At 40.3% G+C, this 12,044-nt stretch overlaps 1 protein-coding gene across 3 annotated transcripts in view; it reads right to left on the reverse strand.

Annotated features, from left to right (window-relative positions):
- Window positions 1-12,044, reverse strand: part of CHN1 (chimerin 1) — a 178,903-nt gene that overhangs the window by 94,853 nt on the left and 72,006 nt on the right. For 2 of the 3 annotated variants that reach the window (XM_075933671.1, XM_075933670.1), the window contains exons 5-6: window positions 3,822-3,849; window positions 2,565-2,678 (exon numbers count right to left, since the gene is read on the reverse strand). In XM_075933671.1, coding sequence (XP_075789786.1) covers window positions 2,565-2,678; window positions 3,822-3,849 — 142 coding nt within the window. Of the gene's footprint in view, window positions 1-2,564; window positions 2,679-3,821; window positions 3,854-11,849; window positions 11,900-12,044 lie in introns of all 3 variants that reach the window. The other variant, XM_006119476.4, reaches the window with a different exon arrangement.

Here is a 12,044-nt window from a genome sequence, read left to right on the forward strand (position 1 = left end):
GAAGTAACACAAGAAATGGGAGATGCCAAGATCATCTATAAAAAACAAGGGTGACGTGTAACTGTAAAAACTATTGTGGCATTTCCCTTCTTAGAATTATGGGGAAAGTCTTTGCCTGAGTTGTCCTGAACAGACTTCAACCCCTGTAGACAGAATCTATCCTGAATCAAAGTGCGGCTTCAGAGCTGAAAGGTCTACTATTGACATGATCTTCTCACTGAGACAATTACACAAGAGAAACACAAAAAACAAGAAAAGCCCCTTTACACAGCCTTCATCAACCTCACAAAAGACTTTTGACTGTCACTAGAAGTGGACTGCCTGCAATTTCATGAAAGATTGTCCCCACAAGTTCTTAATCATGATTCGATACTTAAATGAAAACATGAACGGCACAGTCCAATATAATGACTTAGTCTCTGAGGCTTTCCAGATTCTTAGTGGAGTGAAATAAAGTTGGGACAAGTACATAACTCTGTTTGGGATCTTCTTCTCCCTGCAACTGAAACAAGCTTTCGGTTCCAGGAGAGGGATCATGTGAGGATTATCTGTTCTGTTCCCTCCCTCTGGGGCACCTGGTATTGGCCACTGTCAGCAGACAGGATACTGGTCTGGGTGGACCGTTGGTCTGACCCAGTATGGCGGTTATGTTCCTGAGCTGAGGGAATCTACTTGCACACAAGATCTTATGGAAAGTAGTTCAGTCTTGCAGGACTCAGATCAAAAACCAAGACTTAGGAGGCCTTTATCCAACACTTCCTCCTTGATGATGATGCAACAGTGACAACGTCCAAAAAAGTTCCCTTTCAAAGCCTTGGGGACAGTTTTTCCAAAGCCTGCCAAGACTCTAGACTTAGTATAAGTCTAAAAGAAACAATGTGCCAAGGAGTTGAGGAAGCACACTCCATGAAGATCAACCACTATGAACCTGAAGTGGTAATTGGTGTTCAAATACTTGAGGACCACTATTGTAGTCAATTTTTGACTTGAAACGGAACTCAATATCTGCATTAGAAAAGCTGCCACAATAAAGTTTAGATGGAACAAGAGGGTATAGTAAAAGAAGAAACCGAGAGAACACACAAAGATCTGTGTGCATCAAGTATGTATTATCAGCCCAATTTTGAAGAGGTATGACACATGGACCGTCTACTCTCATCAGGAAAAGAGGCTCAGCAGCTTTCATCTGTTGCCTTTGTTGAAAATTTGGAATCTCCTGGAAGGAGCGTCATTAACATTGAGGTGATCACATGGGCCAGCAGAGCCAGCAAGCAAACAATTCTCAAACAGAGATGTCTTCATGGCTTGAGCAGGTGTGAATAATGACATTCTCTATGACAAACTGGCATCTGGAAAAAGACCCAAAAGACACAAAATTGCATTTCAAGGATGTGTGGAAGTGAGGTCTCACCAAAAACTGACATGGATATGGACAAATGAGAAGATCACACTCCAGATGCAGCCTTTGGAAATGAGCACTTAACAAAGGTCTTGGGAATTACGAAAGGAAGCAGTCCAGAATGGCAGAGGAGAAAAGAGCTTGCAAAAGGCAAAGCCAAAAGGTCAAAACATTACATTTAAATGATAAATATAGGAAAGACAGTCTCTTCAGCCACATTTGTGGCTGCCATAAAACCGAGTAAATTGTTTACCTCTCAAAGGGCACATATTCCTGGTCTCAAGACTGAAGAATGCTTGCTACTAATGTGCTGTATGCATACTTATGTGAACACTGACATGTAAAAGATGGTGTGATCTTGAAAGGCATACACCTGTTTTTAGTATAAGTAGTCTTACTGAAGGATTACTTGTGTGCTTAAACTTAAGCGTGTGCCTAAATATTTTCCTGGATCTAGATCACACACAGTTAAATTCTGTACAACTGAAGAGTCAATTCATTTCACATACTACCTCTGAAAACAACAAAGGGAGAAAGCTAAAAGATACCTGTAAAAGATACTATTATAATGACTACTAATAGTCAGTATAGAACTATTTCAGTAGGAAATAATCTGACTGAGTTTTTACAGTTGTACAGAAGTGGTGGGCATGTATTCACATCCAGTTGGCACAATTATTCAAGGTGAGACACTAGTTCACAGACCAGGTAAAACTGGCACACAGACTGCATGAGCAGTATGGTGAGTCACTAGAGGAGACCCAGCTAGCCTCCTACATCAGGTAACCAATCTTGATACAATGTTGGCTAAGTGAAGTCACATGAGATCACAGAGGGACTTTCTAATTCTTTTCTACCTCTGTTCTCAATATCCAGATATGGTATCTATGGACAGAACTGAAGAATAATAGAGACCAGAGAAGCAGGAAACATCTATTGTAAAATAAAGCCAACCATCCATAAATAGTTATGACCGTGCTTCAAATCCAAGACATTAATTTTGCACTGAAAGATTTAAAGTCCTTTCAAGATACTGATACTGTAATCAGGTCACAAAAATACTATGTCATTAAATGGTCACCCTTGTAAAAAATTCTATCAAGGAATTAAATAATAGTTTACTGTAATATCATGATGAGATATTTGCAAATATTCTATTACCAACCTTAATGCCAAAGTATAGGTTCCTGGTTGCCGTTGGCTTTCACGAATGAGATAACTTCCCTCTGCAACACTTAATAATTGGTCAGCTTCTTCTCTTGAGATCATACCATGGAATCTAACAAACAAAACTCATTTTTATTAACCATAAAAGCTGTTTTAAAAACACATCTTTTTCCTTAAAAACAACCTCCTCCCTTGGCTTTTTAAAAGAAACTTCCATACAATCTGAGTAATTAGCAGTAATCTATTCATTATGTTAATTTCTCACTCTGCTTGGCATTTGGCCAACATGATTATGTGTGGCTGGTAGGCTTTAGCCCTCAAAAATCACTTAGACAGCATGGGAGGAACGCTCTTGTTACAGTCAGAACAAGTGCATTCTTTTCATAACATGGATATCTCACATTAGCGTAATAGGACAAGTGCCCATATTACCCATTATCTTAATAATCTATGATGGGGTACTCACACTTTTCAATATTGAGAGAAAGTTTGCTAGCTTGCCAGGGCTCAAGGGATCCACTTAATCTGACTAATAATTTGCATAAGGAAGTGCACAATTTACATATACGGATACAAAATTAAACATAAAATTTGCTTTCATTCTCTGTGCTAAACAGAACCTTTGCTTAATGCAGTGAAATGGAGGGAAAGGAAATACAAATGATAATGTGCATTTTTATAACATTTGGCATGTCAAATTGCCCCAAAGAGATTTTTACACACTCATATGCCCATTGCAGCAGTCTTCACCTTTGGGGTTAGAAAGAGCCAACCAACCATGTGAAGCACAGCAACACTACATTTTCCTGCATTAGGCAAAACTGAAGAATATTGTATCCATTTAAAACTGCAGGGGTGATCGGCGGTGAGCCATACCCAAATCATAATTTGCAGAGAAGTAAGAATAGAGTAGTGTAACTGAATGGAACAATTTCCCCTGCTGTACATGCACAATGAGCAGACTAAAATAATTTCACTCAGAATGTACACAACAAAACTTAATGCTAGGCCCTGAGAAGGTCCCACATACAGTATGCTGAACAGCCAAGAAGGTAGGCTGTTGCAGAGTACTACTTTGCAATGCAAAATGCCCAGCAAATTAAAATCGTTAGCACAGCTAGCCCCACATTCTTGTGGTGTTAAACACAGAGGAGATGAAAAGGCCCTAAGGTTCACTTGCTGAACCTTCATTCATCATTGAACACCAGGTGACATCCACTCCCATTAGACTGGATTCACAGCACTCATTACTTACTCTCTTCCATAATATTTGGGTCTGTTCTCTACCTATTGAAAAAACAAACAACATTTTAAATATTTTACGTTTGGAAGAGATGCCACGTAATGAGCACATTGTATATAACAACTTTTTTTAAAAATAGGAGAGACCATATGGTGTGTCTGAAGGCAAAGAACATGAGTCACTCGACACTGGAGCACTTTTCCAGAGGGTATAGTGTAAAAAGATAACTTGAAAGCTGCAACACCACACTCTGAAACCATCTAAACACAACATGAGGAAGCACTCATTTAGACTCTGAAATGGAGAGTCTCAAAATTATTTGCATGCTCGAGTTTTTCTAATTGATATTAGTGAATTTGTCCAACTATGCAAATTTTTTTAAAATAATACATGCTATTGTTTTCTTGACATAAGTACATGTGATAATCTACAAAAACGTTAAAAAAAATCTTCAATTTTTGAGTTACCTTCCTGCTCTAAAAGGTGCCAGAAGCGTTGCAGTGATTGTTAAACCACTGACATATTTCACCTGAGAGGTAGCTACATTTCAGCAGGAAATGACATGTTATGTGTCTTGCATTTCTTGTGCATTCAAAAAATGTCATATTTGTGTGTAGCATAATTACACCTGGAGTCCCCACCAACATTGAGACCCTATTGTACTAGTTGCTGTACAAAAACACAGTACCTGCCCCCAAACAGCTGATAATCTAAATGTGCACACAGACAAAGACTGGGGAAAAAAAGAATATTATTATCCCCATTTTACAAAGAAGGGGCTGAGATTAAGCAGTTTACCCACAATACTTGAACACAGCTCTCTCACATCCCAGTGCAATGCCTTAATCCCAAGACTGTCATTCCTCTTACTGAGAGCTTGGAAATATTTTGGGTTTAGAATTCAACAATTATGAAATCAAGTACAAAACAGTCACAGTATTTCACTTCACTTTCAGTCTTCCATCTTTTCAGGGAAATGTCAAGCAAACCAAAATAAATATTTTGGTCCTGTTGTTGAGGTGGCATTTAAATAGGATCTTTAAATGTCTGAGATGTCAAAAATTAAAACATGACACTCTAGCAACAACAATCCTTCTATACTCTCAGGAAATAAATAGCTGTTCTGATGGTTGAGCCATTTAGAAAAATTGGTGTTCATTATTAAAGTGACCAATGTTCTAAATGGGCCTTTTTCTATATAGTTGTTTTTCCTGTATAATAATTTAGATGTAGAATACAACTTAGAATAGAAAAAACAAGAGTTGACTGACGTAACCACAGCCATGCAATATGCCCTATACTTCTCAGAAGATCAGTGGTTTTCAGAGTACGAGTTTCTTACTGAAGGGTGATCAAGCGACCAGTTGGAGTGCCAAGGCAGGCTGCCTGCCTATCCTGGCACTTCAGACTGCACTGCGCTCCAAGAAGCATCCCCGGGGGAGGGGCACAGCGCACAGGGCTCCCGTCCTGAGCACTAGCTCTACACGCCCATTGCCTTGGAATCTGCTGCTGGCTGCTTCTGAGGAGCAGCATGATCTGCAGTGTCAGGAGAGGCAAGAAGCTGCACTGCTAACCAGGAGTCGCTCAAGGTAAGCCCCTCCTGTCCCAGCTCTGACCATCCACAAAGCCAGAGCCCCCTCCAACACCACAAACCTCTCATCCTCAGCCCCCCACTCTGGAGCCCACACTCTAGTCAAATGATGTTGGGTTGCAGGCACCAAGAATTTTCTTCAAATGGGTCATTGAAAAAAAATGTTTGAAAACCACTGGACTAGATTATAACAAGAAGCCTGTATTACCAGATAAGCAAAATTAGGCACTTATTTTGCAAAGACATGCTTGACTTTAATCGTGCAATCAGTCCCATTGATCTGAATAAGATTATTCACACTCCTACAGGTAAACACATGCATTAAACTTTGTAGGCTCAGCTCCCAATTCCCCTCCTCTTGTCAAGCAAACCACTTCATTTTATACAGCAGGAGCAATATGAAAGTAAACAAAATAAAATAAACAAACATGCACACACAAATTTACACTGAAATACTGTGCATAAAACTGTGTATAAGTAACTTTTAAACACATAGATACCTGTCCATGGGATTAATGGCCAAATGTGGGCTCCTTACATGGCAAACCTCCAAAATAATCCAAATTACAATACAAATCTGAGTGTGCAGACAAGATGAGAATGTGAAGTGGTAGAAAATTAGAGCAAACTATCTAAGGATAACTCAGTAATAGAAATGTAGCCATGTTAGTCTGGTTTTGCTGAAACAAAAGACAGAACTATGCAGCACTTTAAAGACTAACAAGATGGTTTATTAGGTGATGAGCTTTCATGGGCTAGACCCACTTCCTCAGATCAAATTGTGGAAGAATATTGGCATGACCATATATACCAAAGGGATACAATAAAAAAAAGTGAACACGCATAAAACTGACAAATCAGATTTTAGAACAGAGAGGGTGTGTGTGGGGGGGGGGGGCAGTAGGGTTAGTGTCTATGAGATAATTACATTAGGAGTGATAATTGGGGAAGCTATCTTTGTAATGGGTAACATAGTTAGCATCTTTAAGGCCCCTCTGTTCTAAAATCTGATTTGTCAATTTTATATGTGTTCACTTTTTTTTAATTGTATCTCTTTGATATATATGGTCATGCCAATTTTCTTCCACAATTTGATCTGAGGAAGTGGGTCTGGCCCACAAAAGCTCATCATCTAATAAACCAGCTTGTTAGTCTTTAAAGTGCTGCATAATCCTGTCTTTCATTTAAGGATAACTCAATGTGAGATTCAGTATAAACTCTTAGACTGAGTGTGGAACTTTACTTAGCTGGATGATAAATTACAAGGAGAAATTATCATTTCCTTGCACCTGAGATTAGCTACCCCCACTCCTTCTAATTGTTTGTTACATCCCCTTTTCCTCAGTGAGGCTGAATCTACATTACCGCTTTTCAGTCTCAGACCCCTAAGCACTGAAAAGTACTAGTCTAGACAGCACGTTATTGCAAGAAGCATGCTCCCCCAGTGACAGTGTGACTATACTGCTCATATCACAGCACTGGCATGGCTACAGTTAACACAGGCAGTGTAGACACACCCTTAGACTATAAATCCTGTAGATAGAGATCTTTCACTTTGAATTTGTGCAGTATCTAGCACAATGAGAACTCATTCAGGATTGGAGATAACTGAACCCACCTAATTTACATGCTTGTTTCTTTATAACCTCCCATGCTATCTCATGATGCCATCCTATTATACTATTAGGGCTTGACCCAGCTCCCACAGAAATCAATAGGGGTCTTTCCACCCACTTTAGGTGCAGCTGGATTGAATCATTTAGAATAGAGGTCATTTGTATGTACTAAAATATGCAGGTCTACTGTTGGCTAAGTATATAATGCAAGTTGAGAAATTATGTGACTAATTTTCTGCAGTGTTCTTCATGAGCATTAGCATAAAGGTTTCCTCACAGCCATATCTCTTTAGCACCTAGCATTTCCTTAATTTACTTGTTGATATTGACATTAAGTGCATCAGAACTGGAAGCACCATTTGACCTTGCCATGATCTTTTGCAAAGTCTCTTTTGATACTACAAGCTCTTGTAACACTGTATGTTGTCTGAGTCATCATATTTATCATCCTGGTCAATACAAATCAGGGGATAGCTAGAGTTAGCCATCAAAGTAACAAGACAAATGTGGTAAGTTTAACTCTCCTTTTTGTTTTCCAAGATAGAGTTTTGTAATCTTTATTCTAGCTCTTCTTGACCCTTGTGTAAAGGAGCAAAATTATGCCTTCCAAGACTACAGCCACTTACTGTCTGATATGAAATATAGATATTGCCATAATAAAATGAAGCAGCTGAGGGAGGATGATCATTTTAATTACATCTATTCTTGCTGGAAAGGTCAGCTCAGCTGTGCCCTATCTCCACATAATTTCTTTTGCTTTTTGCAGTATTTTGGGGACGCTTAATTGAAAAATTTATTTAACATGAGGCAGAAGATGTGTCCCCGACTACTTCATTTTTTTCTTACATCCACGTAAATGTCAGTACTTAAATTTCCTTCAGTCTCAGAAATTTTTCAGAGTAGTTTGTAAATTGCCTCATCATTTTAATAACCATAATAATGGTTTTTACAGAGTTCATAAAAGTAGATTCTTATATTAGTAAAGACTTTTTGTGTCAGTGCTGCATCTAGGCAAAATTCCTTGGCTAAAATTTTTTTCCTCCAAAAAAATGCAGCTTTGGAAAGACTGAATCACTTTGCAAATATGTATTAATTTGACAATTTGTTTTAGTCAACATGAAACAAATAGAAAGTTTAAGAAATCCCTAAATGAATCATATAAAATCAAAAAGAACATTTCAGTGTCTTGGACTGAATCAGAGGATTTAGGCAGCATACACAAGAATGAGGTGTGATATTCTGGAACAAGGATTTGAACCTAAGTCTCCCCTATCCTAGGTGAGTGTGCTGGGGGATGAAATATTCTGGGGTTGAGAATTTCTCAGTGTGTTCTGTTGAAGCTGTTCCAGTTGGCATAAATCAATAATTAAATATTCACTGAAGCAGGAGCTACATTCCAGGTATCCCAAAACCAGGTGTGTCCTAGCCACTAGACTGCAGGGGATTCAGGGTAAGGATGTTAAATTGCAGTTAATTGACTAGTCGAGTAGTCTACGGAATTTCCATTGACCACTCAACTCATCGATAGGCACTTCTGCATTCCTCCTTTGAAATGTACAAGAGCCCCAGCGGGAGCCCTGGGCCAGCGGGAAGTCCCGCTGACTCCAGGCTGCACACGAGTGCCTGCTTTAAAATATACAAGAGTCCCCAGAGGGGGCTCTTGTGCATTTCAAAGCCATGGAGCTGGGGGTCAGCGGGGAACTCAGAGTACCCCCGCTGATCCTGGGCTCTATACTGCGCTACATGCTGTGGGGAGCCCGGGGTCAGCTGACTCCAGGTTTTCCATGGCATTTCAGCAGAACCTGGGATCAGTTGGGGACTGATCCCAGGTTCTGCTGAAATGCTGCGTGTAACCCAGGATCAGCTGTGTGGCGCTGCCCCTTTGAAACACAGCCTCGGTGTTTTGAAGGGGCAGCACCGTGGAGCCCGGGGTCAGCTGGGGACTCCCCAGCTGATCCCAGGTTCCACATGGCATTCCCCCAGAACCTGGGGTCCGCTGGGGACTCCCCAGCTGACCCCCGGCTTCATAGTGCTTCGGCATTTTAAAGGGACAGCGCCACACAGCTGAGCCACAGCTGCCTTTATCTGATGGGGGGGAGAGGGTTAACTGATTTGTCGACTAGTCAACAGAGTATTCGATAAGCATTTGCTTATTGGATAGTCAACTAATCCTTAACATCCTTAATTCAGGGATGGATCTCTCTCAATCTCTCCTATTGAAGCTGTTTCACTTTCTACAAAATACTTGAAGTCATTGGTTCAGAAAGAGAATGTGAAAGTGACATGATAGGTTCTATGCCTGAAACAAAATGCCTTTTTCAGTGTACTAGAAATTCCAGATTTTTTACCCCGTTTGACCCAAATGGAATTTTTTTTTTTTTTTGGAACTGCCAGTAAGCTGAAAAACCAATTATCCACACAGTTCTAATTAGTACCCCTGGTTTTTTTGTTTTTTTAAAGCATTTAGCCAGAGTTACTATAGGTTGAACCTTTCTAGTTTGGACCCCTGAAACCTGACAGGTGCTGAATCAGAGAATTTGCCAAACCACAGGAGGTCAATATTGTCTAGCAGCATTACCAACACTTCCACGGCTTAGTGCGCTCTTAAAAGACATTTAGGGATAAATTAGACCTTAATAATAGCATAGAATATTGAGAGCCAGGACTGGTGGCTGTAAACAAACTTTATAGGTCTGTGGGAAACTTGACCACATCCATGATAAGTGGACATCTGGCTAACTAAAATCACACTGGACCAGAGAATACTGGACTAGAGAAGTTCAATTTGTACTCTATAGTGTAAGAGATAGCGTACTTTCGCCTGTACTTACAATAGGAAATAACAGTGGTACCCGTATAGTATTTATTATCAATTATTATTATTTGTACTGTAATAGTTGCCCAGAGAGTCCAGGAACGATCCAGGCCCCATTGTTCAATGCATTCACAAATCACTATAGGCCTGCTCTGGTTTTGTTTCTATTTTTTCCTTAAATGATGGTGTATGGCTAATAAAACTGAAGTGGGTGAATACACAAATGGTATCGATTTGGCATTAGGAATGTTAAGAAAGCACGTATTTCACTAATTGTGTAGTTGATAACATTTTTATTTACTACACGTTTAGTCGAGAAGCCAAGATGTCCAGTCCTGGCTTGTGCTGGGTCTGGGAGCCACCCCCAATGAGGCTCTGCACTTTAAATGTAGTAAGAGCCAGGCACCTTGCCTGCCTGGCTCTTACTACATTTAAAATGCAGAGCCACAGTGGGGGTAGGTCCCAGATCCAGTGTGAGCTGGGACTGAGCTGCGCTTGCTCAGTCTCGGCTCACACTGGGTCCAGAAGTCCCTGTCCCTGGGGAGGCCCAGCAGGGAGCTGGGACCCTTCATGGACAGGAGCTTCTGCTGGAGCAGCCTCTATTCATAGCCAGCCTGGGCTGATGCAGAGCAGCCTCTGTCCACAGCGATCCTGGGCCTATCCCAGGCAGAGGTAACTTTGCCCCCCCATGCCCACTGCTGCCTCTGATAGAGGTAGCAACAAGGGGGAGGAAGGCAGCACTGTGAAGATGGTGCTAGAGGGGAACTGGCTTTTAAGCTGGCTCCCCCCAGCACCGGCTCCTGCTTCGCTTCCCCCCACTTGCTGCCTCTGTATCAGAGGCAGCGGGGGCGGGGGGCAGGATGCAAGTAGTACTTGCTTACATCCCTATTTGGCCTGTGCCTCACACTTAACTATTTCATTCTGAAATGTCCTCAGTACCTTGAGAAGTCACTCAGGGAGAAGCTCATTCATATGAACTTGTCTTTGAGATCAAATTTAAGAACTTACATTAAATACCCGCATTCAGAGTGATCCAATACGTCTTAGCTATTCACATGGGCTGCTTGACAAGGGTATTCACAGATGCTGCTCAATCAGACTTATTAACAATTAGCACAGGATTAGGATGCAGTCTTATTAGGAGGTGAAAAAGGGCAGTGAGGTTAATTAACTCAATCATTTGGTTGGCTTGATATCCTTTCACATATGATTATTCTACATTTATTATGAAGTGCCCTGCTGTGACAGCAAGGAGTGCCCTAAAGATAAATTCTAACTACTGTATACGTATACATTCATGTGCACACACACAGATCAGAAAAGCAACCACAGTGTGCTTTGGACAATGCATCTTCACTTCATATTATACTCAGAATATAAATCTGATGCAGAATTCAAAAATCCTTAAGCATTTACACAGTAATGACTCACAATGCTATAGTGTTAACTGCCTCAGCCGTGTCATCATGTTACCAAAAAAAAGGGGGAGGTTAATTCTTCAGTCCTTTATCTTGGCATTACCCCAGAGTAACTCATTCATCTCAGCAGAGTTGTAGTGGGTAGTCAGAGTTTACTAAGAATGATTTTCAAGTTACTGGGTTATTTTACTGGTAACTACTCCACATTATCTTGTTTCTGCATGTGCCTTTGCACCTTAAATAAACATTATTAATGGTGTGAGTGCCAATACTCTTTGGCAAGTACTTTCTTCTTTAATCATCCTGCTTATTTCATCAAGAGGAATAACATAATTAATAACATACATATTATTCCCTCACCCTAAATACGGATATTCTTTGGACTAGGATTCTCTTCCTAATATTTATCAAATTACTTATACAGCAGAATTATTCAAATGCTTATACAGCAGAATTAGTCAAATAGAAGATGATTCTGCTCCCCGCTGCCTCATTCATGGCTGCTAATGGAAACCCAGCTGAGAAAGATCAGATCACAAAGCTCAGCACAAGCAAGAGGAGCTTAGACCACAGAGAAAGATTAAACATGTTTCTACTCACTGAATATATTTTCACTTCAGCTTTGGCTCAGCTGCACAGTATGTTCAGTACTTGTAATGAAAAACATTGTTATGAGCAAGAAAATGAAATCAATGTGTATTTTTGACACCACCCTCAAAAAAGAGAAAAAATACACACTGATGCCACATTATAATTATTTCCATTTTACCTTTAAAATATCTTACAAGATGGTTC

Source organism: Pelodiscus sinensis, chromosome 7 (genome assembly GCF_049634645.1).
Source record: "Pelodiscus sinensis isolate JC-2024 chromosome 7, ASM4963464v1, whole genome shotgun sequence".
Lineage (NCBI taxonomy): Eukaryota > Metazoa > Chordata > Testudines > Trionychidae > Pelodiscus > Pelodiscus sinensis.